Source organism: Oncorhynchus masou, chromosome 17 (assembly GCF_036934945.1).
Source record: "Oncorhynchus masou masou isolate Uvic2021 chromosome 17, UVic_Omas_1.1, whole genome shotgun sequence".
NCBI classification, from domain to species: domain Eukaryota; kingdom Metazoa; phylum Chordata; class Actinopteri; order Salmoniformes; family Salmonidae; genus Oncorhynchus; species Oncorhynchus masou.
The window spans coordinates 37,199,736-37,225,026 of record NC_088228.1 but is presented as its reverse complement, the minus strand read 5'-3'; the positions used below and the strand labels follow the sequence as shown (position 1 = coordinate 37,225,026).

The following is a 25,291-nucleotide window of genomic DNA, read 5'->3' as shown; positions in this document are numbered from 1 at the left end:
CATGGTCCTTGCTCATCTGCGTGAAGGTGCCTTAGGCATGCTGCAAGGAGGCATGAGGACTGCAGATGTGGCCAGGGCAATAAATTGCAATGTCCGTACTGTGAGACGCCTAAGACAGAGCTACAGGGAGATAGAACAAACAGCTGATCGTCCTCGCAGTGGCAGACCACGTGTAACAACCCCTGCACAGGATTGGTACATCCAAACATCACACCTGCAGGACAGGTACAGGATGGCATCAGCAACTGACTGAGTTACAACAGGAACGCACAATCCCTCCATCAGTGCTCAGACTGTCCGCAATTGGCTGAGAGAGGCTGGACTGAGGGCTTGTAGGCCTGTTGTAATGCAGGTCCTCACCAGACATCACCGGCAACAACATCGCCTATGGGCACAAACCCACCGTCGCTGGACCAGACAGGACTGGCAAAAAGTGCACTTCACTGACGAGTCGCGGTTTTGTCTCACCAGGGGTGATGGTCGAATTTGCATTTATCGTTGAAGGAATGAGCGTTACACTGAGGCCTGTACTCTGGAGCGGGATCCATTTTGGAGGTGGAGGGTCCATCATAGTCGGGGGCGGTGTGTCATAGCATCATCGGATTGAGCTTGTTGTCATTGCAGGCAATTTCAAAGCTGTGCGTTACAGGGAAGACATCCTCCTCCCTCATGTGGTACCCTTCCTGCAGGCTCATCCTGACATGACCCTCCAGCATGACAATACCACCAGCCATACTGCTCATTCTGTGTATGATTTTCTGCAAGACAAGAATGTCAGTGTTCTGGTCATGACCAGCGAAGAGCCCAAATCTCAATCCCATTGAGCACGTCTGGGACCTGTTGGATCGGAGGGCTAGCCCCCCCCCCCTCCCCCTTAGAAATATCCGGAAACTTGCAGGTACCTTGGTGGAAGAGTGGGGTAACATCTCACAGCAAGAACTGGCAAATCTGGTGCAGTCCATGAGGAGGAGATGCACTGCAGTACTTAATGCAGCTGGTGGCCACACCAGATACTGATTGTTACTTTTGTTTTTAATATACTTAAGTAACAAAAGTATAAATAATTTCTAATTCCTTTTATTAAGCAAACCAGACTCACAATGTACAGATTTCCAGGGGCACACTCTAACACTCAGACATCATTTACAAACAAAGCATTTGTGTTTAATGAGTCCACCAGATCAGATGCAGTAGGGATGACCAGGGATTTTCTCTTTACTTAAATGTGTGACTTAGACCATTTTCCTGTCCTGCTAAGCATTCAAAATGTAACGAGTACTTTTTTTATGTAGTAGAAAACACATTATTTTCTTTAGGAATGTAGTGAAGTGAAAGTTGTCAAAAATATAAATAGGTAAGTAAAGATGCCACAAATACTACTGAAGTTGTACTTCAAAGTATTTCTACTTAATACACCACTGGATGTAGTTTCCTGTCTATCACCTTTCCAGTAATGAGTAATGTCACATTTCCCTCCAGAGGCAGTCAGTGTGTGTGCCAACACTCTTTCTGCTGACACTAGACGGCATCAAGACCAGACCAAGGAAGATACTCAGTGAAACACAACGGTATTTTACTTTTATCTTGATATGAGACCATCATTCTAACCTCTCTATGTTATTAACCCTTAAGCCTAACATGTCTTGTGCTGTTTTGAGCTTTTGATATGTCCAATGTTAAGGGGGCAATTTAGTGTTTTGTGTTTCTCAACTGTCTAAAACCCATGAGTGTATATCATCAAGTTTCCCTTAGATGCTGTTCCAAGGTAAGTCTGGTTTGTACTGGAAAGGGGAAGGATTTCATGTAGTTAAGCTGGTCTTCAAAATCTAATTTTATTTGTTACATTTGCTGAATACAACAGTCAATCCTTACAATGAAATGCTTACTTACAAGCCCTTAACAAACAATGCAGTTTTAAGAAAGAAAATAATTAAAGAGCAGCAGTAAATAACAACAGCGGGGCTATATACAGGGGGCACCGGCGTCTTAGATCTATACCTTAGAGAAGCCTCTACCAGAAGCTATAAAGCCCATGGAATGACATGATTAAAGAATGACTCCAGGCGACACTCTTAAACCTGGTAGAAATAAGTATAACATGTGTGGACCTCTGAATGTTGAAGTTCTGATGTGCCTTGAGTTTTTATTTTATTTTATTAGGATCCCCATTAGCTGTTGCAAAAGCAGCAGCTACTCTTCCTGGGGTCCACATGAAACAAAATACAGAATTACATGATACAGAACATCAACAGACAAGAACTGCTCAAGGACTGTAACTACATACATTTTTAAAAAGGCACACGTAGCCTTTTTGTGCATATACACAAACTATCTTGGTAAAATGGGGGAGAGTCGTTGAGAGTCGTTGTGCCGCGAGCTGTTGCTTTATCTGTTTTTTGAAACCAGGTTTGCTGTTTATTTGAGCAATATGAGATGGATGGATGGATGGAAGGAAGTTTCATGCAATAAGGGCTCTATATAATACTGTATGCTTTCTTGAATTTGTTCTGGATTTGGGAACTGTGAAAAGACCCCTGGTGGGATAAGTGTGTCAGAGCTGTGTGTAAGTTGACTTATGCAAACAATTTGGGATTTTCAACACATTGTTTCTTATAAAAAATAAGTGAGACAGTCAGTCTCTGAGCCAAGAGACTGGCATGCGTAGTATTTATATCAGCCCTGTGATTACAATTAAGAGCAAAACGTGCCGCTCTGTTCTGGGCCAGTTGCAGCTTAACTAGGTCTTTCCTTGCAGCAAAGGACCACACGACTGGACAATAATCAAGATTACACAAAACTAAAGCCTGCAGATCTTGCTTTTTGGAGTGTGGTGTCAAAAAAGCAGAGCGTCTCTTTATTACAGACAGACCTCTCGCCATCTTTACAACCATTGAATCTATATGTTTTGACCATGACAGTTTACAATCTAAGGTAGCGGCAAGTAATTTAGTCTCAACTTGTTCAACAGCCACACCATTCATTACCAGATTTAGCTGAGGTCTTGAATTTAACGAATCATTTGTACCAAATACAATTTTTTAAATGTGTTTTTTATTTCACCATTATTTAACCAGGTAGGCCAGTTGAGAAGAAGTTCTCATTTACAACTGGGACCTGGTCAAGATAAAGCAAAGCAGTGCGACAAAAAAGAGTAGGGAGGTAGGCAATACATAGGCCCTAGAGGCGGAAATAATAACAATTTAGCATTAATACTGGAGTGATAGAATGTGCAATTGATGATGTGCAATAATAATATGGGGATGAGGTAGTTGGGTGTGCTATTTACAGATTGGCTGTGTACAGGTACATTGATCGGTAAGCTTCTCAGACAGCTGATGCTTAAAGTTAGAGAGGGAGATATAAGAAGACAGCTTCAGAAATTTTTGCAATTCGTTCCAGTCATTGGCAGCAGAGAACTGGAAGGAAAGGCGGCCAAGGGAAGTGTTGGCTTTGGGGATGACCAGTGCATTATACCTGCTGGAGCGCGTGCAACAGGTGGGTGATGCTATGGTGACCAGTGAGCTGAGTTAGTTTGTTTGAGTGGGTTTGGCGACAGATATGTAGTGAGGGCCAGCCAACGAGAGCATACAGGTCGCAGTGGTGGGTAGTATATGGGGCTTTGGTGATAAAACAGATGGCACTGTGATAGACTACATCCAGTTTGCTGAGTAGAGTGTTGGGGGCTATTTTGTAAATGACATCGCCGAAGTCAAGGATCGGTAGGATAGTCAGTTTTACGAGGGTATGTTTGGCGGCATGAGTGAAGGAGGCTTTGTTGCGAAATAGGAGGCCGATTCTAGATTTAATTTTGGATTGGAGAAGCTTAATGTGAGTCTGGAAGGAGAGTTTACAGTCTAACCAGACACTTGGGTATTTGTAGTTGTCCACATATTCTAGGTCAGAACCGTCCAGAGTAGCGATGCTAGTCAGGTGGGAGGGTGCGGGCAGCAATCGGTTGAAGAGCAACCACTTAGTTTTACTTGCATTTAAAAGCAGTTGGAGGCAACGTTCATCATGTAAAGAGACACTGTACTGTTCCAAAGTATGTCAAAACCAACATTGGACTAAACATAAGGAAAAATGCACTCACCTGAAATTTGACTCTACCAGTGAAAGGTTTTCCTGCACAGAGGAAAATGCCCACTCCTTACCATCCCTAGCTCAAGGTTGCCACCCCCGTAAGGTCACCTCGCTAGTCGGCAGACAGTGACTTATTGAGTGTCACCTGAATCGCCACCACCTCCAAGCTCTATGGGACACAGGCTCTCAGGTATCGGTCATTGATGAACAATGGAAAGAGGAATCTCTCCCGAACGCAAGGCTGAGAGATGTTTCAGAAATCCTGGACTCACCTGATGATCTAAGGTTGACTGCAGCAAATGGAACTGAAATGCCGTAGCTGGGATGGATTGAAACAACTTCTCGGCTAGCCTCTGAAACTGACCAAACAAAGGAAATGATCATCCTGGTGCTGGTAATGAAAGGCTGTCACCTATCCCATCCCATCATAGGTTTCAATGTTATCGAGCACATCCTGACAATGACGAAAAGACTAAACGATACAGTACAGTAAAAACAGCTTTCCCAAGCCTCAAAAGAAACAAGGTGAGGGCTTTTATATAGGCTGTTAGCGCAGAACAGACAGATGAATACGCAGTGAAAACCAAGAAAGAGAAGGTTGCTGTACCAAAACACAGTAGCATTCAGATTGAGTGCCGTGTAGCTTCCCAGCCTTTCAAAGATGACATGACAATGCTTTTCCAGCCAGACCTGAACCCGCAGTGGCCAGACGACCTTGAGTTCTTTGACACACTAGTCAGAGTCAGGAAAGGTGTTTTTCCAGTTTTTTACAACCATGTGAATGATGTGCGAAACGTTTTGCAGCATTAAACTCAAACCAAGTAAGTGTGATCTCTTTAAACCCCAGGTCCGTTATTTGGGCAGAATAGTGTCTGCAGAGGGCAGCCGAGTTGACCAGGCGATTTTGGAGCAGTAAGAGCATTGAAAAAAATCAGGGCCAGCTCAGAAAAATGCTTGGTTTACTCACTTACTACAGACAGTACATCAAAGACTTTTCTAGGAGTGCCAGCTGCCTGTATGACATCCTGAAAGCAGATTCAGAGAAATTACCTGACCACCCACGGAAAACAAAAACAAAGAAAGTAAGTCATGTGGTGCCCTCAAACAAGCCAATCCTGTTGACTGACCAGCATCAACAGGCACTTGAACATCTGATTGAGTGTTTGCTTCACCCAACAGTTTTAGGTTTCCCTGATTTCACTCAGCCATTTGTTGTACACACTAATGTGTCACACCAAGGCTTGGGAGCAGTTCTTTATAAAAAGCAAGATGGGAAGCTTAGGGTCATTGTTTATGGCTCTTGAACCTTAACAGCAGCTGAGAAGAACTATCACTACCACTCGAGCAAGCTAGAATTTCCAACTCTAAAATGGGCAATCACTGAAAAGTTCCATGATTATTTGTACTATGCTCCGACCTTTACTGTATACAGTGATAACAACCCGCTCTGCTGCATTCTGTCTACTGCAAAACTGAACGCAACCACTTCCAGGTGGGTTGCAGACTTGGCTGATTTCCACTTTACAATAAAGTACAGGCCAGGCAGAGAGAACGGTGATGCAGATGCTTTGTCAAGGATGCCACTGGATGTAGAGTCACTGATGAGAGAATGTTCTGAGGAGCTTCCACCAGGCACCATTGCCGCCACGATACAAGCAGTTGAGGTACAGAAAGAGGCTGTTGTACCTTGGTCACTTTCAGCTGCATCAATGTCAGTATCAGCTGAAGGTGAGACAACCACTGCAACAACCAGCTCGATCCCAAAAGATGGGATAAGAGAAGCACAAGAATCTGAGCCGGTCATCCGTCCTGTGCTCAATTTCAAACTGTCTGGTTCCAAACCGCCAGTTAAAGGGCAAAAGAAATTCAGTCCAAAGACAAAATGCCTATTCAGAGAATGGGACAAATTGACAATAGACAGTGATGGCATTCTGTACAGAATCACTACAGCCCGCAAGCAGTTAGTTCTCCCAGAGCAGTACAAAGGTAAAGTGATGGAAGAGTTGCACAATAACATGGGACATCAAGGTACTGACTGCACTGTATCACTAGTACGTGACCGCTTCTTCTGGCCATATATGCAATCTGACATCGAGCACTATGTGACTAAAACTTGTAGCTGCGTAGCTGTGTAGCTGTGTCAAGCCAGACCATGAAACAAAAGCTCCTCTGACAAACATTGTGACAACACAGCCATTTGAACGGGTATGTATAGACTTCCTTCATCTCGACAGATGCAAAGGGGGATATGAGTACATCCTTGTGATTGTTGATCATTTTACACGTTTCACTCAAGCCTACGCCACCACATCAAAGTCAGGTAAAACTGCTGCAAATCTCATCTTCAATGACTTTGCCCTGAAGTTTGGGTTCCCGTCCCGCATCCACCATGACCAAGGGGGAGAATTTGAAAATCAGTTGTTCCATCAGTTAAAGAAACTCAGTGGCATGGCTGGGTCCAGGACAACACCCTATCACCCGATGGGAAACGGTCAAGCGGAACGCATGAACAGAACATTGTTGCAAATGTTAAAGACACTAACTGAGACACAAAAGTCCAATTTTAAGGAGTCTCTGAACAAACTGGTTTATGCCTATAACTGCACCCGTTGCGAAGTGACTGGCTATTCACCATTTTATCTTCTGTTTGGGAGATCACCCAGGCTTCCAGTTGATATGCTCTTTGGATTGTGCACAGAGGCAGGTTCCAGTAACCAGCGAGAATACGAGGAGAACTGGAAACGAGGGATGGAAGAAGCATACGCCATTGCAAATGAAAATGCTCAGAAAGCCGCTGAAAGAAGTAAGAAGTACTATGATACTAAAGTTAGGAGTTCAGTGTTACAGCCTGGCGAGCGAGTTCTGATTATTAACAACCTGACACCAAGAGGAGGACCAGGAAAACTCTGTAACTATTGGGAAGATACAATTCACACAGTGGTGAGACAAATGGGTTCAGACCTGCCGATTTATGAATTGAGACCAGAAAAGAGTAGGGGGCGCTCCAGGGTCCTGCACAGAAACCTGCTCATGTCCTGTGACCACTTACCTTTTGAGACACAACCAGAAAGGACCAAAGTGGAAAAAAGTTAGAAAACGAGGAGACACCAGCCTGCATCACAGCCTCTAGATTCTGATGAAGACAGCGGGGATGAATATGACCTTCATCATGAGCCGCTACAGGTTCCCACATCTCCTACAGTACCTGAGGAGAGGAATGCTGAACCAGCGAGAGAGTGGGAACACAGACCCCCAACAGTGAAACAGACAGTTGCAGTGCCAGTCCCTGATACGCTACCAGCACAGCCTCTTGTTGAAAAGCGGCTGGAGGAGACAACAACAGTTAAAGACCTGCCTGCTGAGGAGATGAACTTGCCTGCTGAAAATTTGCCTGATGATCGTCCACCAAGTGCCTTTCCTTCATTAACTGATGCTGCTGAACCTGAGGAACCAGCCTACCAGCTGCCACAAAGAGAGAGACACCCTCCAAGATATATTACCTATGATCAGCTTGGTATCCCTTCCTGCTACAGTATCCAGCCACAGCCACAGTTGTTCCCTGTCTACTCTGCACCAGGACTGGTTCCATGTCTGCCATCACTACAGCAATGTTACTTTCAGCCACCTTACATGTATGGGCTTCAGCAAACATGAGGCTATAGAGTTGACATGTTTGACCATGGACTACTGTCTGATTTCACAGACTGTCAAAAGAGACCATTTGCAGACTATGCATATAGATCATTAAAATTGATGGACTGTATGACAAAAGACTGCTTATGTTATATAGCTGGTCAACAGATATGGACTGTGAATATAACTTGTTAGTTATATTTGAACTGTGACCCTTGACCTCTGCTCAAGTACTACCTTACAGAAGAGGATTTTCTAGGTCCAGTGCATACGGACTGTTGAAGAAGACAATGTTGGTAATGTTGGGACAACATTTATTTTGTCGGGGAGAGTGTGACAAGTTAAAGGAAATATTCATAGCCTGTTATACATTAAAAAGTAAATTCATAGGATGTGAGGATCTTAAAACATCTAAGGTTAAAAAGATACATTCAATATTAGTTGATAGAGATTGATAACATTCATCTAATTGTGTTAAAGTTCAAATCCGTTAAGCGTACAAAGGGTACGAATTGTGAGAGTAATGTGCAAACGTTATAGTGATTACTTTATTTTGTGGTGCCTAAAAGTGTTAATCTGTGATCTACTAAATGCTCTTAATCTATGAGCCTGAGATCGATTGCTCTGGTCTCCACCCATATTCCGGGGGGAATCGCAGTCTTTTCTCATTACAATAAAAGTTTAATTGAAAAAACGACACCGTATCACTCTCGTGATTATTTCTCCCCTTTTTCAGGTACGTTATTGATGATAAAAAATAGTAATTTAAATGTAATAATTCGCTAGCATGTCAAGAGTGTATAAGGTGTGTTTTAGTAACATCTTGAGGAAGTTAGAGTTAAGTTTGCAGAGAGTAATATGAGCCCTACTCGGTTGTAGCGAAGAATAGCATCGTACTGAGAGTAGCTGCCGTTTTAGGTCGATTGTGAATGAACATGTGCGTTGTTAATAAGATATTTTGCTGTGTTATTTGTATAATGGTTTTTCTGTTGTTTTGTAATGTGTGACTTTTGTAAAATGATTACACTAAAAGTTTAAGTGAGAAAACAACACCGTATCACTCGTGGTTATTTCTCCCCCTTTTTAGGGGCGTAACATTTTTTGGAGGCTCCGCTGAGATTGCTGCTCAGATATCCAGTTTCCACATCCTGGTCGCTGAATTCCGAGCCAGCTAAATCCCCACATAACAACTCAGGCAGGCTGCAGTGAGGAAAGTGTTGCTGTTCGAGGGGAGCTGGAAGTTAGTAGTTAAGTACGTGTCAACTGAGGCCATTGATCGACCATCAGAGACAGTAAGGACCATCTAATTCAGAGTCAACACCTGCACAGTAAAAGTTCCTCCTGTTCTGTCAACATGACAAGCGCCTTGGAAGAACTACAGGAAGAGGTAGCAGGAGAATTGCACACCCTGACTAAAGACAAATTACTAGACAAATTACTAATTACCACCTTCCGGAGACACCTGAAACCCCACCTCTTCAAGGAATACCTAGGATAGGATAAGTAATCCTTCTCACCACCCCCCCCCTTAATGATTTAGATGCACTATTGTAAAGTGGCTGTTCCACTGGATGTCAGAAGGTGAATTCACCAATTTGTAAGTCGCTCTGGATAAGAGCGTCTGCTAAATGACTTAAATGTAAATGTAAATGTAGAGATATGTAATTTCCTTGACATATCAGGCAAACAGAGAAGAGATGTTCAAAACAAATCCTGCATATCATTGATGACTCACATTATGATGTTCCTTGAAAGAGAGGAAGTTGCAGAGTTAGAAGATGGCGGTATGTTGGAATTGTTGCTACTTAAAGATGAAATGACAGAGATGATCAGTGGCATAGATAACAAAACAGGGCAAATTGACCATGATATTGAACTAGCCGGAACACATCACAGAATAGAGGAACTGAGAACTGTAACCCCACAACAAGGGGTGGGAACTGAGCAGATTACTGCAGCCAAAGCCAGTGATTCTCTGCGTCAGCCCCGACCCCATGCCAATCTTCAGGGGAGCAAGGAGACCCCTCAAAGCTTCCTGATGCGCGTCTTAGATTTGAGGCAGAAAGTACTGTTTGCATCCCAGGAGTCCGAATCAGGGCTTAAGTATGACCCTGCTCTAGTCCAGAGCATGTGTTTACACACAGTCCTCTCTTACTCTATGAGCCTGAGATCGATTGCTCTGATATTTTGCTGTGTTATTTGTATAATGGTTTTTCTGTTTTGTAATGTGTTACTTTTGTAAAATGATTACACTAAAAGTTTAAGTGAGAACACCGTGTCACTCTCGTGATTATTTCTCCCCTTTTTCAGGGGCGTAACGTGCAGTGCATGTTGAGGGCCCTTCTCTATTAGCATGCTGAAAGTCTGTTTGTTTACAGAGAAATAGCATTGTATTTGGTCAACAGTTTGCTAAGAGCTGGCAGCAAGCTTATAGGTCTGCTGTTAGAACCAGTAAGGGCCGCTTTACCGCTATTGGGTAGCGGAATTACTTTGGCTTCCCTCCAGGCCTGAGGACAAAGCCTTTCCTCTAAACTCAGATTAAAAATATGATAGGAGTGGCTGTCGTCAGCTACCATCCTCAGTAGCTTTCCATCTAAGTTGTCAATGCCAGGAGGTTTGTCATCGATAACAATAATTTTTCCACCTCTCCCACATTTACCTTGACAAAATTCAAACTTGCAATGCTTTTCTTTGTATTTTTTTTATGCATGAATACAATTGCTCACTGTTCGTTGTTGGCATTTCCTGCCTAAGTTTGCCAATTAAACAATCATTCAAATAATTGGCAACCTCATGGTTTTGTGACGAATAAGCCATCTGATTTGATGAAAGATGGGGTTGAATTTGTCTTTTTGCCCATAATTTCATTTAAAGTACTCAAGTTTTTCCATTATTCTTTGTATCATTGATCTTGGCTTCATAATACAGTTTCTTCTTTTTGAGTTTAGTCACAATTTGCAGTAAGTGTGCCAGTCAGATGTGCAGCCAGACTTATTAGCCACTCCTGTTGCCCCATCTCTTTCAACCATACAGTTTTTCAATTCCTCATCAATCCATGGAGCCATAACTGTTCTAACAGTCAGTTTAACAGGCACATGTTTATCAATAACTGGAAGAAGCAATTTCATAAATTCATCAAGTGGATCAGACCAAAAAATATTAACGTCATCCACATAAATCACAGCAGAATCTTTTGTATGATCTCTTATACACCATTTTAGGCCCAGCTGTTTGAACTTTGGCTTTCCTGAATATAGCCACTATATTGTGATCACTGCATCCAATGGGTACGGATACAGCTTTAGAACAAAGCTCTACAGCATTAGTAAAAATGTGATCAATACATGTGGATGATCTTGTTCCTGTAGTGTTTCTAAACACCCTGGTAGGTTGATTAATAACCTGAACCAGATTACAGACACTGGTTACAGTAAGAAGCTTCCTCGGACAGCTTGATGAAAACCAGTCAATATTCAGGGCCCCAAGAAAGTAGCCCTCTCTGTTCACATCACATACACTTATAAAGCATATCACACATTATTTAGATAGTGACTGTTAGCACTTGGTGGACTATAGCAACACCCTGAAAGAAAAGGCTTGAGATGTGCCAAATGAACCAGCAACCAGAACACTTCAGTAACACTTGACATACGATCTTAGTAAAGCATTACAGGGATATGGCTCTGAAATATATATATATATATATATATATATATACAGCAACACCTCCCTCAAGCATTTCTGTCTCTTCTGTAGATGTTACATCCTTGTATTGCTACTGCTGTATCATCAAATGAATTATCAAATTAACTCTCATAAGTCTAATATAAATGTTATCTGATGTTAGCAAATGATTGATTTACATTAACATAATCTCTAAGGCTACATATATTAATATGGGCTATTTTCATCCCTGCTGAAGTAGTCAGGTTTTTATCATGGTGTGATCTGTGTGTTTGCCCCCCAGGTTTGCAATGGGGCTATATCTGGTGGTCCTCTGGGTCTGTGCTGTGGTGCTGCATTCCCTTGGGAGAGCAGAGGAAGGTGAGTGTGAATGTATCATCCTTACATGCGTTTACCCTGCAGTGTTGGGGAGTAGCGAACTACACTTAGGTCAACTAGTAATTAAACTACATTTTGCAGTAGCATGGTGGAAATTAAATTCCAATCAATTCAAATCCATGTAGTGAAGTAGCTAACTATTGGAACTTCACATTTTGATTTATTTTTTGCAAAAAGAGAAGATGTGTCTGATATAGGCAAGAATTTAATTTCTTTTTCAGGTTCAGAACGGCCTATTCCTCACTTGAAACAGCTTTTGTCTTTATTAATAATCGGTCAAATTACACATTTAGTTAAAGATCGAGTGCAGTCAAATGTGATTTTCCTGTGTTTGACATATATTTCCACACTTATGAGGATGAAAAAAGACTGTGAAATTGTGAAAATTATGATATCCTTTTAATTAAAAATTTGTCCCTGTTTTGGTGGGACGGAGTTTTGGCCTGTCTGGTGACATCAACATGCATTAAATTAGTTTGATAGACCAATAAGAAAGAGTTCCAAACCTCTCTCCTAGTTTTCAGTTTTCTCCTCCCCACTCAGACAACTCCCAGACACTCTTAGTAAAATTATTGCTTGAGAAATTGCTCTTCGCTAAGAAGCTATTTTTGTTTATTTTTGACTATAGTGATTGCTTTCAATTAAGTTGAAGTACTTAATTGTTACCCAGAAATGATTTGGTATTGAGCTAAGATAAATGGCAGCATTGAACATTTAACACCTGACCCCAGAGTGATGTGTTTTTGTAATTTGTAGTCTATGACATTTCAGATTTATATATGATCATTTTTTTTCTCCCAAAGTAGCTTGGATGTAGTGAACTGCTTTTTCAATGTAGTTTTACTTAAACTACAAAACATTAAGAACACCTTCTTAAAATCCTTCTTTAACCTGTCTCATCTCCTTCATCTACACTGATTTGAGGTGGATTTAACAAGTGACATCAAAAAGGGATCATAGCTTTCACCCAGATTCACCTGGTGATCTCAGATTCACCCAGATTCACCTGGTGATCTCAGATTCACCCAGACTCACCTGGTCAGTCTGTCATGTTTATGTTTTGTACAGTCAGTTCCTAAAGGTATCTTTAATGTAGCTTAACTTCTAGTGTGAAGTAATTGTAACTATGATTAACTATGAGTAACTATGATTTCAGAGTAGCTTCACCAAAACTGTTATCCTGTAGTGTGCGACCTTAAAGAGCTCTATTTCTGTCTCTGTCTGACAGTAACTCCAATGACTGAAACAAGTTTCTCTGAGAGCACAGAAGGGTTGACTGCTGGGACAGTTACTACAAGGCTGGATGTGACCCAAAGCCCTGCTAGACACACACACCAGAGCCTAGAACCTGACCAGAAGCAAGAACTGCCTCCCTTATACCCCTGTCAGGATGACGAGACGGAGTACAGTGAAGTGAGATCACGATGATAGTCTGTGGTCTCTAATGGCCCTGTCTCAAACCATTTTAGATTTACAATATCTTTCTTTTTCTGTCCCCGGTGCGCCAGAGAGTGTACCAGAGGGATTCTCATGGTGTTATGCAGCTGGTTCAGAGGGACAACGATGAAGACCACGAGGACTATGAAGACTATGAAGACACTGACATTGACACCAGCATTGACACCAGCATTGACCCCTGCAACCTATCACCCAGTAACACAAAATGCACAAAGAATCAAACACACACTCACACACGCATGCACACTCGCTGAAACCCTGTCTGTAACTCTAGGTGGACTGGCCCGCTGTCTTATCTACCCAACCAATCAACTCAACTGCTCCTGGAAATTCCATGGTCTCCTTAATGACAGCCAATCCTCTGCCTCTGTCTCGTAAGCCCCTCCCACAATATCCAAGATACACAGAAAATGAAAGGCTTAGCAACAATTATTTTATATGATCGTGGAACTGGCCAATTTATTGGTTATTACTGTGCAATTACCATTTTACAGTATAATAATGTAATCTAATTTTAGTACATGATACCCACCTTTAATTAAGGTGTCTGTTATAAGTGCTGGGGTGTGTGTGTGTGTGTGTGTGTGTGTGTGTGTGTGAATATCAGTGTGTGTAGGAACAATGAGAGTATCTCCAGTGTGGACTGTGTCTCTGAGGTCATGGGAGGCCAGGGATGGCCTGGCGGTGTGGTTCGAGGCGTGTCTGCTGGCTGCCAAGGGAGTGTGGGTGACGGCGTCACCTCTTTGAGTCTGACTTTCAAAGTGTCACGCCCTGGCGTGTGCTGCATCTACACTAATAAAATGGACACCATAGATATTGAAGTACTGCGCCCGCCCCCCAACATCACTGCCTGGGTCAGAGAGGAGGGTCTGCTGGTGCAGTGGGGTCTTCCGTCCAACACCACACCCAGATGCTTCCACTACCAGCTCCAGATCAATGACCTGGTAATACTATCAAATCAAATTGTATTTGTCACATGGGCCGAATGCGAAAGGTTTAGACCTTACAGTGAAAAGCTTACTTTACAAGCCCTTTAACCAACAATGGAGTTTTAAGAAAAGTGTTAAGTAATAAAAAATAGATGAGTATACCAGAGAGTTGTCTTAACTTGTGTTCAGTGGTGGCCCTGTTTTTATTAAGAGGCTATTTGTATGTGTGTCTTGAAAGGTGAGGAGCTTCACAGAGGGACTGACATTCACTGAGACCAACCTGGACCACACACAACGGTACGACGTGAAGATGAGGGTGAGGAAGAATAGTAACTGCAGAGGATCTGACCACTGGAGCAGCTGGAGCAACACCGTCCGTGAGTCCGCAGTCATCAATATTATAATGACATCTGGATTAGAGGTCGACCGAGTAAGATTTTTCAACGCCGATACTGATTATTGGAGGACCAAAAAAAAAGCCCAGACCGATTAAATCGGACCATTTTTATATATATTTGTAATAATGACAATTCCAACAATACTGAATTAACTTTTATTTGAACTTAATATAATACATGAATAAAATCAATTTAGTGTCAAATAAATAATGAAATGTTCAATTTGGTTTAAATAATGCAAAAACAGTTTTGGGGAAGAAAGTATAAGTGCAATATGTGCCATGTAAAAAAGTTAACGTTTAAGTTCCTTGCTCAGAACATGAGAACATATGAAAGCTGGTGGTTCCTTTTAACATGAATCTTCAATATTCCCTGGTAAGAAGTTTTAGGTTGTAGTTATTATAGGAATTATAGGACTATTTCTCTCTATACCATTTATTTCATATACCTTTGACTATTGGATGTTCTTAAAGGAACTATAGTATTGCCAGCCTATTCTCGGGAGTTGATAGGCTTGAAGTCATAAACAGTGCTGTGCTTCAAGCATTGCAAAGAGCTGCTGGCAAACGCAGGAAGTGCTGTTTGAATGAATGCTTACGAGCCTGCTGCTGCCTACCACCGCTCAGTCAGACTGCAGTATCAAATATCAAATCATAGACCTAATTATAATATAATAACACACAGAAATACGAGCCTTAGGTCATTAATATGTTAAAATCCAGAAACTATAATTTCGAAAAACAAAATGTTTATTCTTTCAGTGAAATATGGAACCGTTCCGTATTTTATTGAATGGGTGGCAACCCTAAGTCTAAATATTGCTGTTACATTGCACAACCTTCAATGTTATGTCATAATTATGTAAAATTCTGGCAAATTAATCACGGTCTCTGTTCGGAAGAAATGGTCTTCACACATTTCGCAATGAGCCAGGCGGCCAAAACTGTTACATGTACCCTGACTCTGCTTGCCCTGGAACGCAAGAAAAGTGACAGTTTCCCTCGTTAATATTGCCTGCGAACATGAATTTATTTCAACTAAATATGCAGGTTTAAAAATAAATACTTGTATATTGATTTTAAACGTCCTTTCTTATGGTTAGGTACATTGGTGCAAAGAGTGTGCTTTTTTCACGAAGGCTCTTTTAAATCATCACCCTTTTGGCGAAGTTGGCTGTGATTCGATGATAAACAGGCACCGTATTGATTATATGCAACGCTGGACAAGCTCGTTAAACAAATAATATCATCAACTATTTAACTAGTGATTATGTTAAGATTGATTGTTTTTTTATAAGATAAGTTTAATGCTAGCCAGCAACTTACCCTGGCTCCTTGCTGCACTCGCGTAACGGGTGGTCACAGCCTGCCACGCAGTCTCCTCGTGGAGTAACAGGTGGTCACAGCCTGCCACGCAGTCTCCTCGTGGAGTAACAGGTGGTCACAGCCTGCCACGCAGTCTCCTCGTGGAGTAACAGGTGGTCACAGCCTGCCACGCAGTCTCCTCGTGGAGTAACAGGTGGTCACAGCCTGCCACACAGTCTCCTCGTGGAGTAACAGGTGGTCACAGCCTGCCACGCAGTCTCCTCGTGGAGTAACGGGTGGTCACAGCCTGCCACACAGTCTCCTCGTGGAGTAACAGGTGGTCACAGCCTGCCACACAGTCTCCTCGTGGAGTAACAGGTAGTCACAGCCTGCCACGCAGTCTCCTCGTGGAGTAACAGGTGGTCACAGCCTGCCACACAGTCTCCTCGTGGAGTAACAGGTGGTCACAGCCTGCCACACAGTCTCCTCGTGGAGTAACAGGTGGTCACAGCCTGCCACGCAGTCTCCTCGTGGAGTAACAGGTGGTCACAGCCTGCCACGCAGTCTCCTCGTGGAGTAACAGGTGGTCACAGCCTGCCACGCAGTCTCCTCGTGGAGTAACAGGTGGTCACAGCCTGCCACGCAGTCTCCTCGTGGAGTAACAGGTGGTCACAGCCTGCCACACAGTCTCCTCGTGGAGTAACAGGTGGTCACAGCCTGCCACACAGTCTCCTCGTGGAGTAACGGGTAGTCACAGCCTGTCACGCAGTCTCCTCGTGGAGTAACAGGTGGTCACAGCCTGCCACGCAGTCTCCTCGTGGAGTAACAGGTGGTCACAGCCTGCCACACAGTCTCCTCGTGGAGTAACAGGTGGTCACAGCCTGCCACACAGTCTCCTCGTGGAGTAACGGGTAGTCACAGCCTGCCACGCAGTCTCCTCGTGGAGTAACGGGTAGTCACAGCCTGCCACGCAGTCTCCTCGTGGAGTAACGGGTAGTCACAGCCTGCCACGCAGTCTCCTCGTGGAGTAACGGGTAGTCACAGCCTGCCACGCAGTCTCCTCGTGGAGTAACGGGTAGTCACAGCCTGCCACGCAGTCTCCTCGTGGAGTAACGGGTAGTCACAGCCTGCCACGCAGTCTCCTCGTGGAGTAACGGGTAGTCACAGCCTGCCACGCAGTCTCCTCGTGGAGTAACGGGTAGTCACAGCCTGCCACGCAGTCTCCTCGTGGAGTAACGGGTAGTCACAGCCTGCCACGCAGTCTCCTCGTGGAGTAACGGGTAGTCACAGCCTGCCACGCAGTCTCCTCGTGGAGTAACGGGTAGTCACAGCCTGCCACGCAGTCTCCTCGTGGAGTAACGGGTAGTCACAGCCTGCCACGCAGTCTCCTCGTGGAGTAACGGGTAGTCACAGCCTGCCACGCAGTCTCCTCGTGGAGTAACGGGTAGTCACAGCCTGCCACGCAGTCTCCTCGTGGAGTAACGGGTAGTCACAGCCTGCCACGCAGTCTCCTCGTGGAGTAACGGGTAGTCACAGCCTGCCACGCAGTCTCCTCGTGGAGTAACGGGTAGTCACAGCCTGCCACGCAGTCTCCTCGTGGAGTAACGGGTAGTCACAGCCTGCCACGCAGTCTCCTCGTGGAGTAACGGGTAGTCACAGCCTGCCACGCAGTCTCCTCGTGGAGTAACGGGTAGTCACAGCCTGCCACGCAGTCTCCTCGTGGAGTAACGGGTAGTCACAGCCTGCCACGCAGTCTCCTCGTGGAGTAACGGGTAGTCACAGCCTGCCACGCAGTCTCCTCGTGGAGTAACGGGTAGTCACAGCCTGCCACGCAGTCTCCTCGTGGAGTAACGGGTAGTCACAGCCTGCCACGCAGTCTCCTCGTGGAGTAACGGGTGGTCACAGCCTGCCACGCAGTCTCCTCGTGGAGTAACGGGTGGTCACAGCCTGCCACGCAGTCTCCTCGTGGAGTAACGGGTAGTCACAGCCTGCCACGCAGTCTCCTCGTGGAGTAACGGGTAGTCACAGCCTGCCACGCAGTCTCCTCGTGGAGTAACGGGTAGTCACAGCCTGCCACGCAGTCTCCTCGTGGAGTAACGGGTAGTCACAGCCTGCCACGCAGTCTCCTCGTGGAGTAACGGGTAGTCACAGCCTGCCACGCAGTCTCCTCGTGGAGTAACGGGTAGTCACAGCCTGCCACGCAGTCTCCTCGTGGAGTAACGGGTAGTCACAGCCTGCCACGCAGTCTCCTCGTGGAGTAACGGGTAGTCACAGCCTGCCACGCAGTCTCCTCGTGGAGTAACGGGTAGTCACAGCCTGCCACGCAGTCTCCTCGTGGAGTAACGGGTAATCACAGCCTGCCACGCAGTCTCCTCGTGGAGTAACGGGTAGTCACAGCCTGCCACGCAGTCTCCTCGTGGAGTAACGGGTAGTCACAGCCTGCCACGCAGTCTCCTCGTGGAGTAACGGGTAGTCACAGCCTGCCACGCAGTCTCCTCGTGGAGTAACGGGTGGTCACAGCCTGCCACGCAGTCTCCTCGTGGAGTAACGGGTGGTCACAGCCTGCCACGCAGTCTCCTCGTGGAGTAACGGGTGGTCACAGCCTGCCACGCAGTCTCCTCGTGGAGTAACGGGTAGTCACAGCCTGCCACGCAGTCTCCTCGTGGAGTAACGGGTAGTCACAGCCTGCCACGCAGTCTCCTCGTGGAGTAACGGGTAGTCACAGCCTGCCACGCAGTCTCCTCGTGGAGTAACGGGTGGTCACAGCCTGCCACGCAGTCTCCTCGTGGAGTAACGGGTAGTCACAGCCTGCCACGCAGTCTCCTCGTGGAGTAACGGGTAGTCACAGCCTGCCACGCAGTCTCCTCGTGGAGTAACAGGTGGTCACAGCCTGCCACGCAGTCTCCTCGTGGAGTAACAGGTAGTCACAGCCTGCCACGCAGTCTCCTCGTGGAGTAACGGGTAGTCACAGCCTGCCACGCAGTCTCCTCGTGGAGTAACGGGTGGTCACAGCCTGCCAAACGCAGTCTCCTCGTGGAGTAACGGGTGGTCACAGCCTGCCAAACACAGTCTCCTCGTGGAGTAACGGGTGGTCACAGCCTGCCAAACACAGTCTCCTCGTGGAGTAACGGGTGGTCACAGCCTGCCACGCAGTCTCCTCGTGGAGTAACAGGTGGTCACAGCCTGCCACACAGTCTCCTCGTGGAGTAACAGGTGGTCACCACCTGCCACGCAGTCTCCTCGTGGATTTGCAATGTCATTTGCCATAATCGGCGTCCAAAAATGCCGATTACCGATTTATTATGAAAACTTGAAATTGGCCCTAATTAATTAATTAATTAATTTTTTTGAATGTATTTTTACATTTGATTTAGCAGTCTTTTCTGTCAGTTTATGTTTACACTGCTGTGTGTGTGTGTGTGTGTGTGTGTGTGTGTGTGTGTGTAGCGGTGGCCCCGTCTGAATCACACAATCGGCTGAACACGCAGGCGGTTGCCATCACTCTGGGGATATTCATGATCCTCCTGGCTCTGCTGCTGCTGATCAGACTCCAGAGGTATTTATTCTGTTGGGTTCATGGGGAGGGAGGAGACACGGAGAGAGCAAAGAGACACAGACACACAGAGAGGGAGCAAAGAGACACAGAGAGGGAGCAAAGAGACACAGAGAGGGAGCAAAGAGACACAGAGAGGGAGCAAAGAGACACAGAGAGGGAGCAAAGAGACACAGAGAGGGAGCAAAGAGACACAGAGAGGGAGCAAAGAGACACAGAGCCACTGAGAGCACAGTCTCTTTGCGAAGAGGCCGCGAGCACGCAGAGATGCAGAGCGAGCACGCAGAGACGCAGAGCGGGCACGCAGAGACGCAGAGCGGGCACGCAGAGACGCAGAGCGGGCACGCAGAGACGCAGAGCGGGCACGCAGAGACGCAGAGCGGGCACGCAGAGACGCAGAGCGGGCACGCAGAGACGCAGAGCGGGCACGCAGAGACGCAGAGCGGGCACGCAGAGACGCAGAGCGGGCACGCAGAGACGCAGAGCGAGCACGCAGAGACGCAGAGCGGGCACGCAGAGACGCAGAGCGGGCACGCAGAGACGCAGAGCGGGCACGCAGAGACGCAGAGCGGGCACGCAGAGACGCAGAGCGGGCACGCAGAGACGCAGAGCGGGCACGCAGAGACGCAGAGCGGGCACGCAGAGACGCAGAGCGGGCACGCAGAGACGCAGAGCGGGCACGCAGAGACGCAGAGCGGGCACGCAGAGACGCAGAGCGGGCACGCAGAGACGCAGAGCGAGCACGCAGAGACGCAGAGCGAGCACGCAGAGACGCAGAGCGAGCACGCAGAGACGCAGAGCGAGCAAAGGGACCCTGGGACATTGAGAGCAAAGGGACCCTGAGAGCAAAGGGACCCTGGGACATTGAGAGCAAAGGGACATTGAGAGCAAAGGGACCCTGAGAGAAAAGGGATGCAGAGCCACTGAGAGCAGAGAGCGCACAGTCTCTTTGCTCAGAGGCCGTGAGCGCAAAGAGACGCAGCGAGCTCAAAGAGACGCAGCGAGCGCAAAGAGACGCAGCGAGCGCAAAGAGACGCAGCGAGCGCAAAGAGAGCCAAGAGCCGCAGAGGCAGAGAGAGAGCCAAGAGCCGCGGAGGCAGAGAGAGAGCCAAGAGAAACTGACACTGAGAAAGAGAAGCGGAGCAGCAGAGAGAAGCGGAGCAGCAGAGAGAAGCGGAGCAGCAGAGAGAAGCGGAGCAGCTGAGAGAAGCGGAGCAGCTGAGAGAAGCGGAGCAGCAGAGAGAAGCGGAGCAGCAGAGAAAGAGAGAGGGAAACAGAGAGAATGGGAGGGACCAGAGAGAAACGAAACAGTTACAAAAAATCGACACCCAGAGATAGATAGAGAGAAGACAACAACGTATTAATAGAATAAGGGCAGAGGTGTTAGATTTAAGCATCTGTCTACAGACCGCACACATTTTCACTGTGAAACAGAACTTCCTTCCAACAAGAGGTGGAAAACACCCGTTTATTCATAGAAAACAACAGAAGGGGGAAGAAAATTGCCTGTGTGATTGAACAGTAACTGGCAAGAATAATATGAAAACAGTATACGGTTTAAATGTAATGATATAACGCTATGGTATTAGTGGTCTGATTCCCTGATTGACTGTGGTGTGTGTGTGTTCAGGGACCGTCTGTTTCCCCCCATCCCTGGTCCCCCACTGAAGATTAAACACCTCTTGGAGAGAGACTACCTACTTCAGGTGAATAAACACACGCACAGAGCAGAAACATTCATGTTTACTTTTGTAAACTAACATATCCTCTCTCTTGTGGAGCTAACAAAACTTCTCCTCCTTCTGGTTTCCACCGTTTGTCCCTCAGGCCCTGCCGTCCAAATGTGTTGAGGAGATCACAGTGGTGGAGGAAGCTGAGGAAACCCCTGTCAATATGGCCAGTTAAACAAGATGGCCTGTTTTTGAAGTAGCCTCGTAAATACCAGCGTGAAGCTTGCGGGATCAGACGGCTTTGCTTGGCTGTTTTAAAGCCCCGTCAACATTAGCCCCTAGGCTCTCTGGCCGATCTGTAAGAAGGATCCCCTTAGCCTATCAGAGGTCAATATGTAGTTATTATTTGTTAATACCTATACAGTCCTTTCCGATCTACAAGTAGGACAAGGAGAGTGTGCAGGGCAAGTGTGACATTCCTGGTCCCATCCCTCAAGTCTGTGAGTCAACACAGGAAGGAGTAATGGATGGATAGCTATTTTATTTCCAAAGCTGCGATCATGGGACACACTTAGTATGGATGAATGATGAGTAGTAGACGGGATATAACAGCACTCCGAAAGAAGATGCATTCTCCAGTTAGCTACCAACTTCAAAGAGGGAACATTAGCTAGCATAAAACCCACATTGGCAAATAACATATCTGACGCCAAACCAACAGTATTAGTTACTAATAACATAAATTGCTAATGTAAAATGTGGATTTTTTTTTTTAATGTAATGTCAACTTTATACATTTCTATCCCGGGACCATTCAATTTTCAACTCACCCACAGCAATTCTCCATAAATTTGCTGTGGATTACCCAGAATCCCATACTTTTATCACCTAGTGTATTAGAGAATGTAAACCCACTAATCCACCAGGAAGTGGCATAATACCAATTTTTATGCAAGAATTTTACAATTGAATCACTCTGTTACACAAGCAGTTTCCCTGGTCAAACGTTGGATTCTAGCTTGAAATATACTTATTCATATTACCTACTATAAATTATTGATGACTTTACATGTATAATGAATGTATGTGTTTGGGTAAATGGCGGATAAGAACCAGGTGAATGGAAAGTTAATCAGTGGGTCCTATGGAGGGAGGCAAAGGGCAACAGTCTGGTTTCAGTCACTGGTAAAGTAGGACAGCTGTGGATTAGGGAGGAGTGAGAAATTTGTCCTGAAGTGAGAAGGAATAAGACATTTTTGCATTTGTATAAAGAAAAACGATCACATTTACATAAGTATTTAGAACCTTTACTCAGTACTTTGTTGAAGCACCTTTTCCAGCGGTTACAGCCTCAAGTCTTTTGGGGTATGACGCTACAAGCTTGGCGCACTTGTATTTGGGGAGTTTCTTGCATTCCTCTCTGCATATCCTCTCAAGCTCTGTCAGGTTGGATGGGGAGCGTTGCTGCACAGCTATTTTCAGGTCTCTCCAGAGATGTTCAATCGGGTTCAAGTCTGGGCTCTGGCTGGGACACAAGGACATTCAGAGACTTGTCCCAAAGCCAATCCTGCTTTGTTTTGGCTGTGTGCTAATGGTCATTGTCCTGTTGGAAGGTAAACCTTTGCCCCAGTCTGAGGTTCTGAGTGCACTGGAGCAGGATTTCATCAAGGATCTCTGTACTTTGCTTCGTTCATCTTTGCCTCAATCCTGACTAGTCTCCCAGTCCCTGCCGCTGAAAAACATCTCCACAGCATGATGCCTCCACCATGCTAGGTTTAACTAAGTGGCAAGGTGAAAAATCTATGAATGTGCCCTGATCATAATGAAGAGTGGGGTCACAGCCAGCCATTATGAACGGTAACCCTGGAACCATAAGGGTAAAGTGCTTTGCACACCCATAGATCTTTCACCTTGTCGGCTCGGGGATTCAAACTAGCAACCTCTGTTACTGGCCCAACGTTCAAACCGCTAGGCTACCTGCTTAAACCCCACCATCACTAACCCCTAAGCTTGTGGGCTGATCTGTAATGAGGATCCCCTTAACCTATCACATGGCAAGATGCAGTCGTTGCCCTTTAGTTAACACCTATCCAATCCTTTCAGAGAGGGGGATATGAAAAAAAAACACATTTCTAAATATCATGTGAAAGAGGACAAATATTAGTACCCTCCAATTACTACACACACTTCAAAGCGTTCCTCCACCTGGAACCACAAACGTGCACTTTTGTAAACAACAAAAGCATCTCAAAGGCTCAATTAAATGCATGCAAATATATATTACACACACACACAAACAAATTGTCCCATCTCTGTTGAAAACATAAAATTGTTAACTATATTACAAGCACTGTGTGTGTGGGACAACCTACCACTCCACAGACTCTCGTCTCTCAGCTGTGTTTTGTTCAGGGGGTGTATGGTCGGGGGATGCTGTCAGCAGGGACTATCTGCAGATGTGGACTTGGTGATTTGGAGGCTGTTATGTTTGCTGTATTGTGTTGCATTATGGGCTGCTACTTTGTGTACTTGTTAATGAAGTGCAGTTACGCATGTGTGTAGGGAGGATACACGGACTGCTATAACATGGGAGGTAATGGCGCATGTGTGTAGGGAGGATACACGGACTGCTATAACATGGGAGGTAATGGCGCATGTGTGTAGGGAGGATACACGGACTGCTATAACATGGGAGGTAATGGCGCATGTGTGTAGGGAGGATACACGGACTGCTATAACATGGGAGGTAATGGCGCATGTGTGTAGGGAGGATACACGGACTGCTATAACATGGGAGGTAATGGCGCATGTGTGTAGGGAGGATACACGGACTGCTATAACATGGGAGGTAATGGCGCATGTGTGTAGGGAGGATACACGGACTGCTATAACATGGGAGGTAATGGCGCATGTGTGTAGGGAGGATACACGGACTGCTATAACATGGGAGGTAATGGCGCATGTGTGTAGGGAGGATACACGGACTGCTATAACATGGGAGGTAATGGCGCATGTGTGTAGGGAGGATACACGGACTGCTATAACATGGGAGGTAATGGCGCATGTGTGTAGGGAGGATACACGGACTGCTATAACATGGGAGGTAATGGCGCATGTGTGTAGGGAGGATACACGGACTGCTATAACATGGGAGGTAATGGCGCATGTGTGTAGGGAGGATACACGGACTGCTATAACATGGGAGGTAATGGCGCATGTGTGTAGGGAGGATACACGGACTGCTATAACATGGGAGGTAATGGCGCATGTGTGTAGGGAGGATACACGGACTGCTATAACATGGGAGGTAATGGCGCATGTGTGTAGGGAGGAGTAAGAGTTTATTTTCCATGTTTTTAAATTAATACTTTTGAAATCCTATTGATTCATGTTCTCAGAATAATAAAGAGTGACTCACCTGAAGCCTCCATCCTTCAGATTCATTCTGAAGCGGTGGACGTACGGTGTCCTCCTGAACCAGAGAGGGGAAGAGTTTACACTCGGTTTCAGTAGGTTCATGTAAATCAAAAGGTGAGACAAACTGGGGGACATTAAAACACACTCAAATGTTGAAAACACTATCCACTCATTCTGAAAGTGCTTTTTAGTTCTAATGAGGTATTACTACTCATCTCACTGCAATACTTCTTAGAGTATTGTAGTGAGATGAGTATAGACCAGGCCAAGAGTGTGCAAAGCTGCCATCAAGGCAAAGGGTGGCTACTTTGAAGAATCTCAGATATAAAATATTTTGATTTGTTTAACACTTTTTTTGGTTACTACATGATTCCATATGTGTTATGTATAGTTTTGATGTCTTCACTATTATTCTACAATATAGAAAAGAGTACAAATAAATTAAAACCCTTGAATGAATAGGTGTGTCTAAGCTTTTTAGAGACTGTGGAGATAACGTGATTTGACGTCATTTTATCTGTGGCCAATGACCTTGAGCCTTCTTGGATGGGCACTTCTAATGTAATTCTATGGCAGCACCCAAGGGGCTAGAATTTTAGAGCTCTACCCTTAGACTTGGCGGTGACCTAGTGTCCCCATGAGTGACAGAACACTGAGCCAATCACGGCGCAAAGCTACGTATTTTCTGCTGGCTTGCCTTGCCCAACCATCGCAGAAAGCACGGAGCTAGGCTGAAACGCCTGCATCTTGGAGCTGCCTCACTCAAGAAAACAAAAAGAGACCATGT

General features: G+C 45.6%; 1 protein-coding gene across 1 annotated transcript; it reads left to right on the top strand.

Annotated features, from left to right (window-relative positions):
• Positions 1-1,504: 1,504 nt before the first annotated feature.
• Positions 1,505-24,963, top strand: LOC135558970 (uncharacterized). The gene is made up of 10 exons (XM_064993236.1): positions 1,505-1,568; positions 11,681-11,757; positions 13,004-13,188; positions 13,284-13,428; positions 13,508-13,607; positions 13,841-14,177; positions 14,401-14,539; positions 19,312-19,420; positions 21,048-21,123; positions 21,245-24,963. The coding sequence occupies exons 2-10, from the start codon at positions 11,688-11,690 to the stop codon at positions 21,320-21,322; spliced, it is 1,239 nt and encodes a 412-aa protein (XP_064849308.1). The 5' UTR covers positions 1,505-1,568; positions 11,681-11,687; the 3' UTR covers positions 21,323-24,963.
• Positions 24,964-25,291: the final 328 nt, after the last annotated feature.